The sequence below is a fragment of the Pagrus major genome, chromosome 1 (genome assembly GCF_040436345.1).
Source record: "Pagrus major chromosome 1, Pma_NU_1.0".
Lineage (NCBI taxonomy): Eukaryota > Metazoa > Chordata > Actinopteri > Spariformes > Sparidae > Pagrus > Pagrus major.
The window spans coordinates 28,381,317-28,400,257 of NC_133215.1; the positions used below are offsets into that span (position 1 = coordinate 28,381,317).

Genomic DNA, 18,941 nt, shown 5'->3' on the forward strand with positions numbered 1-18,941 from the left:
AGATCAAAGGATCAAGTTCAGAAGGTGTAAAGTGAGACAGATCCATAATCTTTAAAAATATAAGGCAGCATTAACATTGAAATATAAAAGGGTAATGCCACCAATGTGCTTGAAAAAAAACAAAAAAAACATTTCATAGAATAAAGCCTTGTGCGGCTCCAGAGGAAGCCGCATGTAATCTGATAAATTGCCTACATTGATGTCACACAGTGGCTGAGTTGCACTGTGGGTAATGAAGGTGCCAGGTTTTGAAAAGCAAGAAAAATGTGTGGAATAAGAGCAATGATCGCTCTGGTTCTGCTGGATTGATTTTTGATCATTTGTTTTTAAACTGTCAACGGACTGCTTTTCAAAACCTGATGCCTACATTACCCACAATGCAGCTCAGCCACTGAGGCAATTCAGCAGATTACATGCAGCGTCCTCTGGAGTCACAAAGGCTTTATACTACTTTCCCACATAAGCAGTAGCACCCTCAAGACCTGTAAACACACTTTAGGGCAACTCAACCAATTTTACACATTGAAGTGTTGAAGACAGGAAGAGCAGCCGTCAGATGTTCACGACAGTTTAAAGTAAGACAACATCTTGTGAAACCACATTTGACAAATAGAGTGCGTGTGTTGATAAAACTATAGGCTCAGAATTAAAGTCCATACAGAAACAGCTTCCTCAGATCCATTTTCGGCTGTGAGTGCATATGACACACTGCAAGCACTCTTTGAAAACCACATTTAAAAATGATGACACAAGCCTGTGGTACTGTACAAGTCACAAGACATATTCTTTACAAACCACATTTATTCTTTTATCATACAATAAATTTACATGTAAAACTAGTTGATTCTCTTTTTTAAAAAACATACAATTTCTTCATAATATTAATGCCAAAGTTTAAAAAAAAAAAAAAAAAAACGGGTTAACAGCCATTACTTTGATCTTAAACTACACTGCAGACTAACACTGTTTAATTAACAACTCTACCATTTCAGTTGTGAGCTCATCTACTCAAAGCTCCTTTGGGAGAGGACGGTGCGGTAGAGAGACGTGCCTTTAGCCTGGAAGAACGTCACGATCATCTTGTTCTCTGTGACCTCTGCATGGACGAAGCCTCCCAGTGTTGAAGCTTGGCCAGTGAAGAACTTCACAGAACCTTTGGGAACATGGTTCCAGTGACGGACATCTGGATCCAGGAAGTTTCCAGCACCGCTCACCACGTAGCCCACATCAGACTCTTCAATGTACTACAAAAAACAAAAAAGGGACAAAAAGATGTGATCAAAGCAGTTTAACAGATTCTTACAATCATTTGTGACATTCTGCATGAACCAACCTGCAGATTGTGGTCGTGACCGCAGAGGTACGCAGTGGCTTTGTATTTGTTGAGCAGAGGATGAAGCCTCTGCAGAAGGCACTGTGTAGGGCCATGTTCAGACACAGACCACACAGGGTAGTGTCCGGCCACCAACAGGAAGTCTGCCGTGGACCGAGCCAGTCTCTCTTGTAGCCAGGTCAGCTGACGGTTGGCATCCACAGCACTCAGGGGGCCTCTGGGCTTCTCGTCCACAAAGTCGTCAGAGTTGCCGCACAGCATGATGGTGTCGAGCATGATGATGGTCAATGTCTTCCCGGTGTTGGGGATGTGGAAGTTCAGCTCGTAATAGTAAGCGGGGAATTTCCTGAGAGTGAAGAGAAAGCCAGGTTGGGACACAAGATTTGTTATCAGTTTAAAAAAAAAAGATTTTTTGAAAACAGGTTTGAGTTTCTCCTCACCATCTGTCAGATTTTTTGCTGTACTCGATCTGGGCTTTGACGTTCCCTGCGTGGTCATGATTGCCAGCAAGCACATACCAGGGGACTTTGAGAGACTTGGCGGTGTACACAGACTCAAAAGTGTCCTGATGGAGGTGAAAACATTTTGCTTTAAAAAAAAGGATAAGGTCACCCAAAAATAATAATAAAAAAACCTGTCAGTATGTACTCAGCCCCATGAAAATGGAAAGTTTGGGGAAGTTTTTAATAGTCCACAAATCTTTTCTGGAGATTCACAGCATTCAAGTGATCCTCTTAAATAACTGAAGTAGATGGAGACCCTCAAATTGATTTGAAAAGATGTAATTCGCTCCCTTATAAAAGCCAAAATCTTAACTGTAGCTGCTAAGCTAAAAATGTTATTGCACACCTGAAGTGGATCCACAAGCTCAACTGTGCGTCCAGGGTGTAAATAACACCCACCATCAATTGGGATCTCGGGTTCTTCCCAAGACTAGGGTAAAGATGGAGCTGTATGGAGCCATTTTATGTTTTTACATTTAAGAATGCTGCAAAGCTCCAGAAATGTTAAGTAGACTACAGAACTTCTGATCAGTATGGGGGTGAAGAATTAATGACTAAAATGTTCATTTTTGGGGTCAAAAATTTCCCATAAAAAAAAAAACAAAAAAAAAAACAAACAAGATTTTTCTTCTTTTTATAATACAAAGTTCATTTGACTGACCTTAAAGCGAGGAGAATCCACACTGTCCACACCTCTGTAGTAGAAGTTATCGCCAAGGGCCAGAACAAAGTCAGCTCCCATCTGCTCTGCTACTTTGCTCATTTCTCGAGCTGTAGTCTTCTGCACAGCGGTGATGTAGGGGGGGTAAGGCACTCCACCCCAGTCTCCTACAGCCAGGAACTTAATGGAGGTTCTGTTTTCTGTGAGGGAAGGGAACATAACAAAATCTTTAGAGACCTCACACTTAAAGTTAACCACCAGGGATCAAGAAAGCCTGTGTTTAAGTGATACTTACTGCTAAGTCCCTCCAGGTCTTGGAAGGCAGTAGGATAGCAGTAGGCCACAGGGATGGCAGCAATTAAGATGGATACCAGTGTAAGTGCCATCTTTAAGGAGAGAAAACAACAGTCAGACCTTCAGCTAGCAGCAGAACGAAACAGTGCAAATGCAGAACAAGACACTTCGCTAGAACCAATGAGAATGAAAATGAAAGTACACACGCCTCAGCCAAGAAACCAGACAAGGAACAAACAAGCGTCACAAACCACAGCTGCAACGTACCGTGCAGCCCTTTGCTTCCTCTCTACCAACATCACCAAGCAACAACATGATCTTTTGCTTTATACCTAAAGGTGAATTGTGATTGGCTGCAGCCTGAAGCTGACATGCCCCAGCTGGGGCTAATAGAAGCTAATCATAGTAGCCATGTCCATGAGGCTGAGAGGGTCAGAGGTCACAATTTCATGTCTGTCAAAGCATAGCACTGCATCTCTGCTTCTTTTACATAAGAAACTCTGCTTTTTATGAAACACACAGATCAAATGACCTATTTCAGCCTCAACACACAAACAAACCACGAAGTAAAACTGGATCTAATGACTCAGTCGTCTCCTATCAAAAGAAAACAAACAGGAAAAACAACTTGTCAGGAGTGCAGAGATAATAATGCCAGAGCTCAAAGATAAAAATAAAAAAAACACTCACAGCTGATAACTGGTGAGGTGTGCTCAGGATGACCTGATGGGACACTCTCCGTCCTCGCAGCGCTCCTCCTGCTCGCCTTTTATCAGCATTCCCAGAGCAGAGGCAGCAGGAGGACCAGCCCCGGGACACGGCGCAGGGGCATGATCATTGCTCACATCCTGACTCAGTCTTGGGACTGTGGACACATGTGATCCACGATGGTTATTATAGCTGGTGTCCAGACTCCATTTTTTCCACTTCAGTGTTAATCACTGTTTCCCTTCTTCATTTTTCAACTCTGTGCTTCCATATTTTTTAGATACTTTGGGAATGTTGACTGCTGAAGGCGTAGCTAGCTTGTTTAGTCTCACAGCCTGGTATGATGTCTTGTACTCTTTGTGGCTATGAACAGAAGACAAACGCTTACATGGCCGGATGAAGAGCAACTAGCACTAGTGATGACAGTGTTCAGTGCACCGTTCAAAGTACACACATTATTTCTTCCACTCACACAAACAAGCAGGCCTGATTAAAGGGGCACATGTCTTCTGGGATTGTGGAGGAAGCTATCAAAGTTTAAAAAATAACCCCTGTTGAGAGTGGCATCATGGGAAATGTAGGATCCACTGCTTTTGGTGCTTGACTCATATGAGGGACTGAAGGTCAGGATATATCTAAGCCCTTCTTGTTTCAATTTTGAGCACATTTTAAAATCTATTTAAGTTTTTTTGTTTTCTTTTGTATCAGTGCAATAATAAAGCAGCTAAAAGTCATTTTTTGTTGACTGTGGCGGTCCCTGTTGACAATAGTGTCACACTGACTCCCGTTATCAAGATCTTGATAAAGCTCATGCATGCATTTGTTTTGGAATCAAGTGACAGTTATGTTTTATCTCCTTAAAACAGCTGTTTGCAGGATGCATAGTCATAACGTAATGTAATCTTTGTTTTAGTGCATTCATGCACCTACGCTACATGTAATCCAACAAATATGGTTGCTCTGTAATAGTGATTTTGTTGAGCTAAAGCTTTCAATAACCACTAAGAATGTTACTGTATGTCTTCAGGATGATAAAGCCAACAGCAAGATATTCATTCCCATTACAGGCTTAAAGGCTTCAGTGGCGGTGCATTCCCTTTTGTATATAGTTTATATTTCATGTCTTGAAATACAAAGCAGACTATGAGACTGCTGTAAACGGTGGCACTATGCATTTACAGTTCTTTCACCTACCACTATATTCCCTACTTTACACTGTATTTTTGTGCTTGCGTCCTTTTCAATTTGCCCCTTGGAAATCAGAGTACCTTTGCATCTATAATGACCCAATTTCCTCACAGGGGTCAGTCAGGCTTCACCCCATCTTTGCTAACCACATAGCTGTAGAGAGAGACGGTACATGCTACACTGGCTGATACTGCAAAGCACCTGCATGTGCATGCAGAAGCCACTCACGAGTGTTGCAAAACGTCCCCAGAAACACTGATGTGAGCAATATCTATATCTATATCTATATATATATCACTATATATATCTCTATCGCTATATCTATCTCTATATCTCTATCGCCATCTATCTCTATATATCTATATCCATCTGTATATCTCTATCTATCTCTATATCCATCACTATCTATCTCTATCACTATTTATCTCTATATCCATCTATCTCAATTCAAAGGGGGCTTTATTGGCATGAAAGTTTAACAAGACTACTACTACTATCTCTATCTATCTCTATATCCATCTATCTCTATCTCTATATCCATCTCTATCGCTATCTATCTCTATATCCATCTCTATCCCTCTCTATCACTATCTATCTCTACATCCATCACTATCTATCTCTATCACTATTTATCTCTATATCCATCAAAGGGGGCTTTATTGGCATGAAAGTTTAACAACAAGACTACTACTACTATCTCTATATCCATCTATCTCTATCTCTCTCTAACGCTATCTCTATATCCATCTATCTCTATCTCTCTCTAACGCTATCTCTATATCCATCTCTATCTATCTCTATCTCTCTCTAACGCTATCTATCTCTATATCCATCTCTATCGCTATCTATCTCTATATCCATCTCTCTCTCTATATATATATACACCCACACACATATATACATATATATACATATACATTATATATATATATATATATATATGTATATATTCCTCACATCAGTGTTACTGTTATTTTTAAAATGCATAACGGTACTACAATCTCAAGTTACCTTAATTGACTGACTTCCTGCACAAAGTGTGACTCTGCACGCCATGCTCAGATTATGAAAAATAATTAAGGATCCAACTTATGTAGAGAGCATTTTTAGCTAAATTTTTTTTAGCAGAATAAACACATTTGAAATATAATTTTGAAATTAACAACTACTACTACTATCTCTATATCCATCTATCTCTCTCTATATCCATCTCTATCGCTATCTATCTCTATATCCATCTCTATCGCTATCTATCTCTATATCCATCTCTATCGCTATCCATCTCTATCTCTCTCTATCGCCATATCCATCTCTCTCTCTCTCTCTCTCTCTCTCTCTCTCTCTCTCTCTCTATATATATATATATATATATATATATATTCCTCACATCAGTGTTACTGTTATTTTTAAAATGCATAACGGTACTACAATCTCAAGTTACCTTAATTGACTGACTTCCTGCACAAAGTGTGACTCTGCACGCCATGCTCAGATTATGAAAAATAATTAAGGATCCAACTTATGTAGAGAGCATTTTTAGCTAAATTTTTTTTAGCAGAATAAACACATTTGAAATATAATTTTGAAATTAATCTTTGTTTTATCAGAACCATCTGGCTGGCCAAACTGACCCTAATGGTGGGACAACTTTGGGGAGCCTGGCTCTAAATTCTAAATCTGTGTACTTTGTACTTGTTTAAAGCAATTCTGGAAAATTATGGTCATAAAAAGCATTTTATGTGACACAGAAATGAATAAATCTTTAGTTCAAAACTACAAGCAGCTTTCAATAAAAACAATAACATACTGATACAGAACCAGTACACTAGATTAAAAAAACCAACAACCTCAGAAACAAAAAAACATAATGATAAAACAGGTATGTCTTTTTTTTTTTTTTCTTTTTACATCCGCCAACACAGACATGAGGGATGCTGCATTTAAAACAGGTAGACTTTCACCAGATGAAATTCCTTCTGTCACCTACAGATGTCCAAGAACTAACAAGTGAGGTAAAAAACAAAAAAACAGCAGAATTCAAGTTTCAGAGACAACACGAACACTTTTTCTTCCTTTTCAGGAGTGGTTATCCCAGGTCATCGTCAAGGGTGGACAAAGTCAGAGCCAATAAATGGCATAGTGAGGTGAGAGAGGCTGCACATGAGGTTAATAATTTGTGTCGCCATATCCAGAGTATGAGCCCTGGCTTTGTCCTCCGAACCCCTGGTACACGCCATACCCCTGCTGATTCCCCCAGGACGACTGGTTCCCCCATCCTGTAGAGTGAGATCAAACCAAAAGGTGTGCTTATTTCCCTTATCTAAAGTATTTTCACTTAAAACAGGATATTACAACATCTTTACTCACCATAATTATTATAAACTTGTCCACCCGTCACTGAGCTAGGGTAAGCTGTGCTGTACATAGAGTAGTCTCCTCCTCCCTGGCCTTCATTCTGACTTTGGGTCAGCATCTTCTTCTTCTCATCTCCATACCCATAGCTGTAGGGGCTCTCCTGGTCGGCAGGAGGAGGCATGGACTGGTAGTTTCCCCCCTTCGTGGTGCTGGAGTCGGAGCTGGAGATGGGTGGGGAGGAGAATGTGTTGCTCTCGGGGTAAAAGGTGCCATAGCCCGTGGTGCCGCCTGATCCAGTGGCGCCAGCGCCTCTGGCTGCGTTGCTGGCTGCGTTGTTACCATAAAGTTTATCTACAAGGCAGTTCAAACAAGAGCAGGATTATGCTGAGCAATCTATGTAAAATCATTAGTTTATAACAATTTCCTTCAACATGAAACAACAAAAAACAAACAAACACATGCTCGGTACAATCTAAAATATACACATCAACAGGAACAGGACAGTATATGGTAAATAGAATATAACATATATATATATATATATATATGCGCACTATAAAGATGATCACTTTTAATGCTTAAATAAGGTTGATTAGAGGGAAATCAAGTTGTAATTGTTTGAGGGGATGGGTGTATTTTATAAAATAAGCAACGTTTTTCCATGACTTTACGGCTTGCTGTTTTCCCCAAGTATAGTGCGCTGGAACTTACTTTATTTAGCCTCACTTAACTTTTAAATAAAATGATGTATTTGGAGAGCAATTATTCCTGTTCTGTTTCAACAACCTAAAGTCAGTCTGCACACAGTGAATACTTACGATAGCCTGAGCCGGTGCTGCTCTCATAACTGTAGTTGGCTTTTAAAATGAAGGAAAGAAAAGACTATTTAGTTAATTTCCTTGCAGGTGTTTGAAGTCCAAGTCAACACTTTGTGAGTGTAAAATTCCTTACTCTTGTTGTAGCTGGGTCCTGGAGGAAACGGTTTTCCCCGGCCCCTTCCTCGACCTCTGTTGGGACCCCAGCCACGAGACCCGGAGTCCGAAGGAATACCACGGATGGTGCCGAAGCCTGGGATGTGCTGTTGGAGAGGAAACGGCAGAAGATTTTATGTAAAGAGCAAGGCAGGCTTTTAGGTGACAGAATATGCTCTTGTGGAGATGTGCATGCAGTAGGTAATGTGTTGGGGAATTTTACCTATTGTCTTTATGTATAAATTATTTTAATTGTTTGAAGTAGTGAGCATGTATTCTTTAGGGATGTAACAATTTTTATATATAATTAAAGAACTGAAAGAACTGAATTGAAATTCAAGTTTTATCAATTTAAAAGCTGGACCGCCATGTGTGCATTCAGTTTACACTAATGAAAATGTACACTAACTGGTTTGGAGCTTTCAAGGTTTAAACAAGATCAATCAGAGATCTTATCATTGAGTAAATAACCTACCATGTCTGTGTAGGTGACCTTTTTCTTTACAGGGTTTCTGTTGACATTTGGCACTTCGTTATCATTTGGGAAAAGCTTCTCTAGAGCAGCGAGGGCAGCGAAGGCTTTTGCTTCCTTCTTATTGGAGCCTCTCCCTTTGAACTTCTGCCCATCGACCTCCACCTGATCGACAGGAAAAAGACAGCAGATCAAAGTTTTAATAGCTTTGAAAATTGACATTCATAACACTTCACAAATCAGGGTTCCCACACCTTCTTAAACACCTTGTTCTTTAAAGACTTTTAAAGGACTTTTTAGACAATTCCCCTCAAACTCAAAAACCCAAATAGGCACAGTTTTAGACAACGATCAAGTTAAATGGAGAACTAACAGGCTTTAGAGAAGGTCACAGACAACTTAAAAGAGAGAGGCTTGAATATGTGAATGCTTCTCAATTGTGGTGCTGTGTTACAGTGACAGGACAGTGGAACATAATGTACATACTAATGTTAGGTTAAAAAATTAACAAAAGAACTTTGATTTCTGTTCTTGCACCAAGAAAAAATAAGAGTAAAATAAATAAGAATTTCTTCTCATTTATTGTTATTGAGGTTCAAACAAAAATCTGCACTAAGCAAATTCAATGTCAACCCATGTCTATTAATGTCTTTGATTCCCCCCCCGCCCAAATTCACTAATGTGAAAAGCTTGACTGGACTCTGCAGTGGTCAGACCTCCCATAGAGAACTTTGATTCACATCAGATATCAGAGCTGTAATGCAGGACAGACCCAAGATCTACCAACATTACCATGAAGGTCAAAGTACTTTGATTGTAATGTTCACTTCACATTTGGAAAGCAAAGACTGATGTTGCCAGGGATACTGCTGACTCACCTCCATGACAAAGCACTTTTCATGGGAGCCCCCAGTCTCTGCAGACAGCTCGTACTTAAGGCTGCGGCGCTTCTCATTCAGCTCCATCACAGGGTTCTTGCCATTTTTGGTCAAGATAGGACCCTGACCGCTCTGTTCATAGCAAGTGGACAAACAATGGCTCTTAAATTCACATACATGCTTAACTCAAGAACATCTCGCATGGATTTTTTTTTCTTTCTGAGGAAACAAAATGTTAGGTTCTATGGATGTTTTTAAATCCAGAGGGAGGAACTGAGGTACATACATCTTCTGATGTAGTTGAGGCCGTTGAAGCAGCTTTCACTGATTCCACGATGCCTTCAGTGCTACCACTGGACTCTGATTTAGATTCTGAACCTGTTGGAAGGCCGAGATCCTGTAGGACCTGTAAATGACAAAAATCAAAATATTAACTGACAGCAACAACTCTTCCCTCATTCACATCTCCAGTGGAGGCTGCCACTGATAAAAAAACTGTTATCACAACAAGAAAATATAAACTAAGTAGAGCACAGCTGGGTAGAAGTTTGAGAAGTTTATTGTCACGGACGTAGCAAAGATAAACGGTTTGGTTTTTGTAAGTGACATGTCTGAGAGCAAATCAGTTCACTTCAGGGAACAGGAATTTAGACCAACATTAAGCTAACTTGCTAACAGCGGTTGTATGCCTCCACACAGCAGTCAAGTTGCAGTTTACATCCATTTCTGTCCAGACTAATAAAGCCTTTGAATATGAAGATGAACTGATGAACTGAACAATTTATGTTTTGGCAAAGAAGAAGTCATCACTATATTGTACAAAACTATGAGTGATTCCAGTGAATAATTTCCAGTGAGAAACATGTTGCCTTCACTCAGAGCATGTCTTACAGAGTACAGAGGACTGACAGAGCTTCGTTACATGGTGCGAATGACAACATATAGCCCAATATCACAAAAGCCAATGAACTTGTGGTGAACTACTGCTGTATGTTTATTAGTGTGTGCACTGTTAGTTCATAGTGTGAAATATGGTCGTATGGTTTTGCAGAACTTTACGATGGCACAGTGAAGTTGACCTTGGAAGACAGAAAGAAGACAAGTTGCCATTACTGCAGTGGTGTCTCCCAAAAATATCAGCGGGTTTCAATCGGTTTCAATGCAAGCTGTCCTAATAAGTAAATGATTTTCTACTTTAACTTCACTTTCTATGTAAGTCTAGTACAGCAACGTTAGTATATTACACAGTACTTCACTACTTCATCACTTGAAATGTGACTGAGGGTCAAGTTTTTTCTCCATTATCAAGTCAGGCTACTGTCGTAACCAATGTCTTACATGTAAAATCTGAACAATGTTGCCGCTGCAGAAATGGTGACGACACTAAATGGCAGAAGAGACAAATCAGTGGCCAGACCAGTCTTTAAAACAAATCATCAATTGATTCTATCCAATTAGACATTTGTGTGAAATTATGTCTTAATTAGCGTATGAGTCGTTCAGTTATGGCAAAAGATTTGATTTCTGAGGTCACAATGACTTTGACTGCCAAAATCATATAAGTTCATCCTTGAACAAGAGGACATTTGTGCCAAATTTTAAGAAATTCCCTCAAGGTATTCCTCACATGTTGCATTCACAAAGCTGGGACAGAGGGATGTACAACCAGATGACATAAGGCCTTCAGCCATGGCTACTGCTGGTACAAAGACATAAAAATGGGTTAATCATTGTAACCGATAAGTGAGCTGTCATGCAGGTAAGTTAGGAGACTATCTTTCATAATAATGCAACTTAAAGGCAACCAATATAGAAATACAAGAGTCTTGCCTTGGTGGCTACATTAAGCTTGGCTGCTCGTTTGGAGGGCCCTGTTGCCTCGTAGGTCTTCCCATTTAAATCTACAGCCATTGTGAAGACTGGTTCGTGGACCGGACCAGTTTGAGATGTAAGTCGGTACTCCAGACCAGGTCTGTACTGGTTCAGGCGCATCACAGCATTCATACTAAAATCATCTGTGACTACGGAGAAAAGAAACAGGTGGAGAAAAGGCTAAGAGAAAATAATATGAGCAGAATAAATTCAATAATTCTGGAGATTTAACAAACAAAAATGTTTATTCATCACTTAAATAATAATAATAATAATAATAATAATGATAATAAAATAATTGTTTAATTGGGAGGAACATTTGCAAAACATAATTTTTACTATTAAAACAGTTTCTATTGTCAAAATATTCCTGATTCAGTGTAATTAAAAACAACACTTATGAGTCAATGTCCCAGGGGCTCTAATGTCAACCTTAAGAAGCATTAGCACTGTTGACACCATGACTCTGTACTCTCACAACTTATGTGGAAAAGTACAGAAATATAAAAAACATGTTGCTCTGCGCTAATTTGCTTCAGTAGTCATGCACATTATTGTTGGTAATTTGTAGAGGTATTAAAATGCTTAACATTTAGCTGAGTGTTCATAATAAACTGGCACCATTGCATGTGGATTTGTGTACATAATGTACTTGTCATAGAGTTAAAAGTTGATTTTCATGAAACATTTTACAAGATGTCAGCAGGTCACAGTAATATTCATAATATATATAATATATTCATTACTAACATGATTTCCTTTGAAAGCGCTTCTGGAACTTGAGATACTTTCTCTGTTTGCTGTTGAGATGGGGCTCATCCTCCTCCTTCTCCACCTCTGTGTAAGGTCTCTTAGCTGGCAGGCCGGCAGATGGTATCTGGCCTGCACAAGACAACAGAAACACATCTGAGAACAGATCCTTTCATTAAGGTGAACTGCACAGCAAGGGGAAAGGACACATCACTACGTACATGCGCCATCTTTGCTGGCTCCCATTGATCTACGTGGCTTTATAGGTTTGTAGTCCATCCCCAACACCTTGTGCATCTGTCCAAACGCACAGAGCCTCAAGGCAAACTAAGGAAAATATAGAAGTTAGGTACTATTTTGAGGGTTCTAAAATATGAGCGTGCTTGCATGTTTTTGCAGCCTTATCTTACCTGAGCACTCTGTGTGATGTCTTCACGCTGCTGTGGAGTCAGATTTGCTGTGGCGTCGACCGCGTCCTTCTCACATGGATCTCTAATTCCAGGGCCGTCTTAGCACACATAGTTAGATTAGCACATTAATATTAATACCAGTGTATCAACATCCATGCTGGTTTGACAACTGAATAAAAAGTTCACCTTCCAAAAGGATTCCAGATGCTACACACTCCAAAACCCTACGCAATGACTCCCCCGCACCCATTGGCCTTTCAGATGTAGCAATCGCCTTCTCTACCAGCAGGTCAAGAGGCTACATGGAGATGAAAGCAGAAAATAGAGACAATATTTATTCAAGATGCTGCACCATTAAAAGAAAAAAAGTCAACATTTTTATCACAAAGCTGCTAAAAATTGTGCTGGTTTATACACAACTACAACAAACGTCTACTCACCCATCCTGTGAGTGGTGCCCAGGTAGGAACACGGTTACACAAGTCTCTCATGAGCCGGATCACGACGACGGCAGAATTCAGGTCGTTGACTTTGGCCTGGAGACACAAACAAAAGCCAGTTAAGTCAGAGGAGCTTCTGTTTCTGACCCCGAAAACAAAGCATGGAAAGGTCAGAACAAGTCTAATACAAATGATTACACACTTTTATCCACAAGCTGTTTGTTGGTCAACAGAAACAACTTTTCAAACAGGGAGTGGAGTTGATACTGAGAGAGCTCAGTCTGACAGAGGACATTTTAATGAATCAAATTATATGCTGTAGTCGATACCAATGATTTCTCCAAATCAGTCATTGGTATGGATCAGAAGATCACTCTTCATGACTAAATAACTAAAACTCAAACTTCTGACATTTTAAAGGGGACTTATTATGCATTTCCTTATTTTCTGTCAAATATAAAGTTACAATATTATTACATTAATACAGCTGAAGTTCAAAATAAGGTTAATGTATATAAAAAGTATTCTTGTGAGCAAAACGCTAAGGTTTAGCTAAGGACTGCTCTTAATACTAAGTTTTCAATAATTTTTTTTTTAATGACAACCTGACTCTGATGTTGCTCTGACTGAACTCTCAGTGATTTACAAAGTCTCATGATGGACAGACGCTTTACTTGTAGCCACTAATTGCTGCTAACATATCGTTAGCTGTCGTTAGCTCAGTTACCCGTGCAGTTAGTGGTTGTATTATCTGAACTCTCTCCGCTGGATCCCCTTGCCTCCTGGCAAGAGGATGAGGCGGTGCTCAAGTCGCCATCAGATCAGTGGGTGATGCCCGTGTGTGGTCCTCTACAAGTTTGCCCAATCAGAGGAAAGTTGCCTTTTAGGGAGGAACGCCTTAAAGAGACAGGAGCTTAAGTGGAGTGTTTCAGACAAAGGATGAACTAAGGAGCATAAAGGGCCAGAATAATATAAATAAGGAAATGAGAATAATAGGTCCCCTTTAAGATTATGGTCTAAATCAACAACAACTGAGAGAACAGTTAAACAGTGTTACTCTCTTTAACTGGAGAGAAAATAATAGAGACAATTCAAAGAAACAACCTTACGTACAAATAAGGACGTGAATGCAAACCTGGAACCACTTGGCGTGGCGGAGAGACGCCAAGGCAGATAGGCATTTCTGCCTGTCCAGTATGTCCGGCGGATCGTTGACTGTTCGCGTTTCTATTGACGAGGTGGGGTAAGAAGAAAAGGTACAGTTTGACCAAGGGGGTCGGCTCTGTCTCACAGCTCAGGGAGGAGCAGCTTTCCCCAAACCAGCAGCAGCAGGGAAAGGGGGCCCCAAGTACATCATGTGTAAATCTTTGGTCCCAACAAGTAAAACAATCACCTGTCACAGATCCCAGCTAACTTTTCTACTGTGAAAGTGGATGTTAAGACTGTCATAAAGACATGGTAGTATTTACAACATTGCATGTCGTTAATGTTTGCACTGGGTCAACAATAAATACCCCGTTCCCTCAGCCCCTCGGCTTGGGTTTGCTGCTTTACCCCCCTCCTGAGACAGTGTGTCCAGTTGGTCAAAGGTCCAGCGTTCCTAAAAAACTTGACAAACTAAAAGGCAATCAGTTGTAAACCACAGGCATTTAGAGTTTTTCACGTCTGCCCCACACTGCAGCAAAACTGATGTAGTCCCTGATCCAAATGTGGCTTAAACAGGCTTTGTGAAAGATCAGAAACAAAGGGCCATACCAGCATAGCGCAAGTTTAAGCTCATTTTCTACACTACAAATACATTTGTTCTGATCTATCCCCAGCAAATTTTAGGTTTCTGTCCGTACGACAGATTAAAAATTGAGAAACAGATGGCCAGTAGTAAAATATGCTTGAAAGAGGGCTGCACAATAATAGCCAAAGTTATAATCACAATAAAGTTTTACTGAAATTATCATTTGGAAATATGAGTAATCAATGTTTCTGCCGCTAGAAAAGTTTTGTTGATGTTCTTTGACTGTAAAGCAATGATAATCATGTGTTCATGCTGACTGATTACACTCACTGGATGAGTTACGGATGATGATGATGATTATTATTATTATTATTATCGAATGATGTTAATTCAGAATGTTATGGTGGTCAAAGTTTATTTAGGAGGATGATGGTAGTCATTGTATTGTTTTTATTTGCTATCCTGATGATTATGATTTTTCATCGATGCTGTTAAACCTGTTTTTTCATGTTTGTTTGTTAGTTTTTTTCATGTTGCACTTCAGGCTGCAAATCCATGATGTTTACTTGAAACAGAGTATTTTTACATTTAAGTATTGGTACTTTTACATGACTGCTAACAGGACCAGATGTGAACTGCTGTAGCTGGTGAGCTAACCATATACTCAGTCATAGTAGCTCCCTGAGCTTCCCTCTCTTTTTTAAATAAAAATTAAATGTATTATTATTTCCTCTAAGATGTATTTGTACCATCAACCCTTGTGTTATAAAAGGTTTACCATTAGCCATGACAAACACCTGACTAACAGGGAGTGCTTGATTTGAAGCAACAGAGTAAGCCCTTCAAACATGAAGTGTCAGTAATACTTTGTCTGATCCAGTCGGGATGGTGGAAGCTGACATCACAATCAAAATTGTGCCATCATTTTCAATGTGCAGCCCCAGTGTGCAGTGTAGCAAATGGACTAAAACTGCACTCAGACCGGTATGGTTCTGTAAATGGGGCTTTGGCAAACTCCCCCTAACCTTTTAATATCTCACTAAAACTTTAGACTCCCATGTGAATACAGTTCAAGCTTGACAAACACTCCACTAACCAACACATCAATCTTTGAACGATGATTACGTTTTTGTGTACTTTTTTCCTGTCTGGTCAAATTTTAATTCTCTTTGCTTCTTCTCATTGTTGATCAGTTTTGCTGCAGCTGGTGCCAAATGTACATGTTCAGCATCAGGTACATGCATTGCGCGCTTTAACTTGTTATTCTTGAAATGCCTTCACTTAAAACATGAAAGCAATTCAACAAGAATAAACAAAGTTGTTTTTATGACTGGCATTGTTATCAACAACAAGTGCAGAAGGTATCAGCGACTAAAGAGAAAGTGTAGTGCTGGCAAACGCCAGTTTATCACAAGACGACGACAGGACTCTCGAGCGAGTGAAGAGCCAACATTCATTGGTTGTTCACTGGCATCGGTCTGAGACAGTCACTGTACAAGCTCCACTGAGGTTCAATGAGATGAGGATGGACGAGTGGCGTTTTGATTGGCAGTGCAGTGTTACAGATCAGTGGAGCGGTACAGTGTCTGCATACTGAGAACACACAGATCAGGCCTGTGGTAGCTGATGTCTAGTCGGAGGCTGGACCAACATACGTACCTTCTGTTTCTTCTTCAGTTGCACTTTCTGGCACAACTCTGACAAGAGGTGATGTCATGTGGATAGTGAGAGTCAGGATCGACTTGGTGCTTGTCACAGCAATGGCTGCATCCCCTGGACACTGGCTTACTGTATATGTCCCCGCTGAAATCTCCTATTAAAGAGGAACAAAACGTTAGGAAGGCAAAGAGGGAATCTTAATGTCTAAGAAACAAAAATAATTTGGATGATGATATAAAACGACTCTAGGTACTCACATTTAACTCTAACTGCGCAGTCAACTTTTCAGCCACTTGCTTAAGCAGGGTGATAGTAGGCTTGTCTGAGCAGAGCAACACCAGCTCCAGCTCCTTGTCTCCCTTCAGTAGCAGTCCATTAGCCACCAAACCGACCCTCATAACTCCACGCAGGACACGCTCCTTTGAATCACTACTTGCACTGTGAGGAGGAAAAAAAGAATAAAGACAACTATATTTATGAAAAGGGAAACAGTTTAGGTAAAGGATTTTGATATACTTTTTAAATCATTGGGACAACTGCAACAAACCATTTGGACGCATCGCTCACCTCTCTGCCTCTGTATCTTCTTTGTCATCTTTTGGAACATCCATCTGGTCAGACACCGTCTTAAGAGCACACTCCACATGGGAGACAATCGTCTGCACCGCCTCCAGCTCCTCTGGTGAGGGGTACACTTCAGAGTGTTTAGCCATCACGTGCCGATCATATTGTGATCGAATGTGCACCGGGGGAGCCACAGGTTCCTTAATTAAAAGTAACATAATTTATGTCAAAGAAAATAACAATTTAGTTTAGATGAGAACAAATGTATGTTAAGTTTATAATGTAGTCATATAATAATAATTTATTTTTGTAACAAATAGACTGAATTACTTATTCAGTCTTGTGCTACTTTAATGTACTCCAGTGAAAAAGCAATCTCACGCAATAGATAAAAAATTAAAAATAAGATAGGGAAGTATACTATTAGTGGCAAGAGTTCGGAAGTGCATGATAAAAAAAACCCTTGGAAAAGAAACATCAACATGCATCAGATACAGCTTTCGTGCAAGAGGAAGAGCTATATTTTTGAAGTACAAAGGAAACAAAGTGGTGATGGAAAGCATTAGATGTTCAGTCTTAATGTGGTGTTTTTTTTCACGAAGCGGATTAAATGACTCAGGTAAGAAGCTGAAACAAGAACCTCATGATGCCGTGTGTCCTCAATCTCCTCAATAGCAGCGATGTAGTCATGGTATTGTCTCAGCTCCTCCTCGTAGCACAGGCAGTCATACCAGTAACGCAGCTCCTCGTACCTGTATGGGCCAAATGACACAATGAGGACAACTCAGAAGACCAGTGCCAGCTTTCATGTCAATAGCAGGCGTGTGAAACAGAGTGCCAAGCACAACAATCAGCGTTTGTCATTGGCTCATTTATTATCTGATCTGTCACAACTGTGCCTATATTCAACGACAAACAGAAACCTTTTATTTTCTCAGGCATTTGATTAACTTGTATGTGTGTGTCTGTGTTTGATGTTCTACACTTTATCAGTTTTTTATGTCTTTTACTTTGTATTTTTTATTATTTTGTTAATATTGGTCTTTAAAACATACTTAATAAGCTGTATTTTCCTCTTTATGTTACTTGTATGCATTGGAATGTAAAGTACAGAGTTCACTTGTGATGAAATGTGCCATACAAATTCAATGGTCTTCATGCAATTGTCATTTTATCTTCTGATTACGTCTAGCACCATTTAGTTAACCATGTAGTACATGCTGTGTGTGTACCTGTCAAAGTCATGCGGGAGGAGCTGGTGGCCCTGTTGAATGAGGCTGTCCCAGTAAAGCAGCTCCTCGTACGCCTGATGCTCATCCCACGCTGAAGCAGCGGCCATGTTGTCACGACTTGCAGACCCAAGCCAGACCCCGCCTGTTTTAGATGGAAACCCCTTTATTAGTCCTCGAACTGGTCGATAATTTGCGGTATAAGACCACTCCAATCAAATGTCATGAATGACATCAAGTTGTCCGCATGCGTGTTCGTGCAGGTAGCTGTTTGCTAACGTTACGCAGGTGACTTGCTCAGCAGACTGAGGCTATTCGTCTTATTGTAGATAAGCAAGGTGTGCATTTATCATTTTTTCGGCTCAAACTAAACGATGATGATCGAATATAGCTGTGCAATAATCACACAGTTTACCTTCAGGTCATGTTGAAGTAAGGTACTGCAAACGCTAGGACAGCCAGTTAGCTAGCTAACTAATGTTTATAGCATTGACCGCCCACTTTATGCTAGCAGGCTAGCTTACATTGGACAGCGTGCCAGTGCCATTTTTGTCCATTTCGCACAATGCCACTGACTCCTGTCCAAGTTTAGTTGTCTAGTTAGCGCTCACCTTTGTTAACAAGTGAATAAACAGGTGTACACCTTTTCGCGATAATGTTGCCACCTTTTTGTTGCCGTCAACCTGCAAAGGGTCCCCTGATTTCTTCTTCGTCTGTTTGGCGTGTTTTCGCGCATTGCTTTTAGATACATACCGCCACCTAGCGTACCGGAGGATGTAGCACAGGAACTCGTTTCCATGGGTTTATGAACTAAAAAATAAAACAAATATAAATCAAAATAATTTATCATGAGAAACACTATATTCTGTTAAACAATCTGATGTTAAAGAAATAAATGACATCTTTCTTTGTGTCCTTCTCT

General features: G+C 40.0%; 2 protein-coding genes across 2 annotated transcripts; both read right to left on the reverse strand.

Moving 5' to 3' along the window:
* Positions 1–783: 783 nt before the first annotated feature.
* On the reverse strand, positions 784–2,979 carry acp5a (acid phosphatase 5a, tartrate resistant). Its single transcript, XM_073468003.1, has 5 exons — positions 2,793–2,979; positions 2,498–2,697; positions 1,774–1,898; positions 1,334–1,679; positions 784–1,244 (listed from the first exon to the last, which is right to left on the reverse strand). The coding sequence occupies exons 1-5, from the start codon at positions 2,881–2,883 to the stop codon at positions 1,005–1,007; spliced, it is 1,002 nt and encodes a 333-aa protein (XP_073324104.1). The 5' UTR covers positions 2,884–2,979; the 3' UTR covers positions 784–1,004.
* A 3,423-nt stretch (positions 2,980–6,402) lies between these two features.
* Positions 6,403–18,727, reverse strand: LOC141002190 (interleukin enhancer-binding factor 3-like). Its single transcript, XM_073473399.1, has 20 exons — positions 18,631–18,727; positions 18,023–18,164; positions 17,431–17,542; positions 16,794–16,990; positions 16,484–16,664; positions 16,227–16,380; positions 13,971–14,062; positions 12,836–12,931; positions 12,582–12,693; positions 12,396–12,493; positions 12,207–12,312; positions 11,986–12,117; positions 11,194–11,384; positions 9,650–9,769; positions 9,364–9,495; positions 8,489–8,650; positions 7,994–8,120; positions 7,861–7,899; positions 7,055–7,393; positions 6,403–6,963 (listed from the first exon to the last, which is right to left on the reverse strand). The coding sequence occupies exons 2-20, from the start codon at positions 18,127–18,129 to the stop codon at positions 6,854–6,856; spliced, it is 2,607 nt and encodes an 868-aa protein (XP_073329500.1). The 5' UTR covers positions 18,130–18,164; positions 18,631–18,727; the 3' UTR covers positions 6,403–6,853.
* Between the last annotated feature and the right edge of the window lie 214 nt (positions 18,728–18,941).

What these genes read in the sequence shown, in the direction of transcription:
- LOC141002190 (XM_073473399.1), bottom strand. Translation starts at nt 18,129, where the DNA reads ATGGCCGCTGCTTCAGCGTGGGATGAGCATCAGGCGTACGAGGAGCTG. An exon ending in GCCACGCCAAGTGGTTCCAG is followed by an intron (nt 12,932 to 13,970) that starts GTTTGCATTCAC and finishes TTGTGTCTCCAG; the next exon opens with GCCAAAGTCAACGACCTGAA. An exon ending in AAAAGTGCTTTGTCATGGAG is followed by an intron (nt 8,651 to 9,363) that starts GTGAGTCAGCAG and finishes CCTGTCGATCAG; the next exon opens with GTGGAGGTCGATGGGCAGAA.
- acp5a (XM_073468003.1), bottom strand. Translation starts at nt 2,883, where the DNA reads ATGGCACTTACACTGGTATCCATCTTAATTGCTGCCATCCCTGTGGCC. An exon ending in AGACCTGGAGGGACTTAGCA is followed by an intron (nt 2,698 to 2,792) that starts GTAAGTATCACT and finishes CTTCCCTCACAG; the next exon opens with AAAACAGAACCTCCATTAAG. An exon ending in TGGATTCTCCTCGCTTTAAG is followed by an intron (nt 1,899 to 2,497) that starts GTCAGTCAAATG and finishes CACCTCCATCAG; the next exon opens with GACACTTTTGAGTCTGTGTA.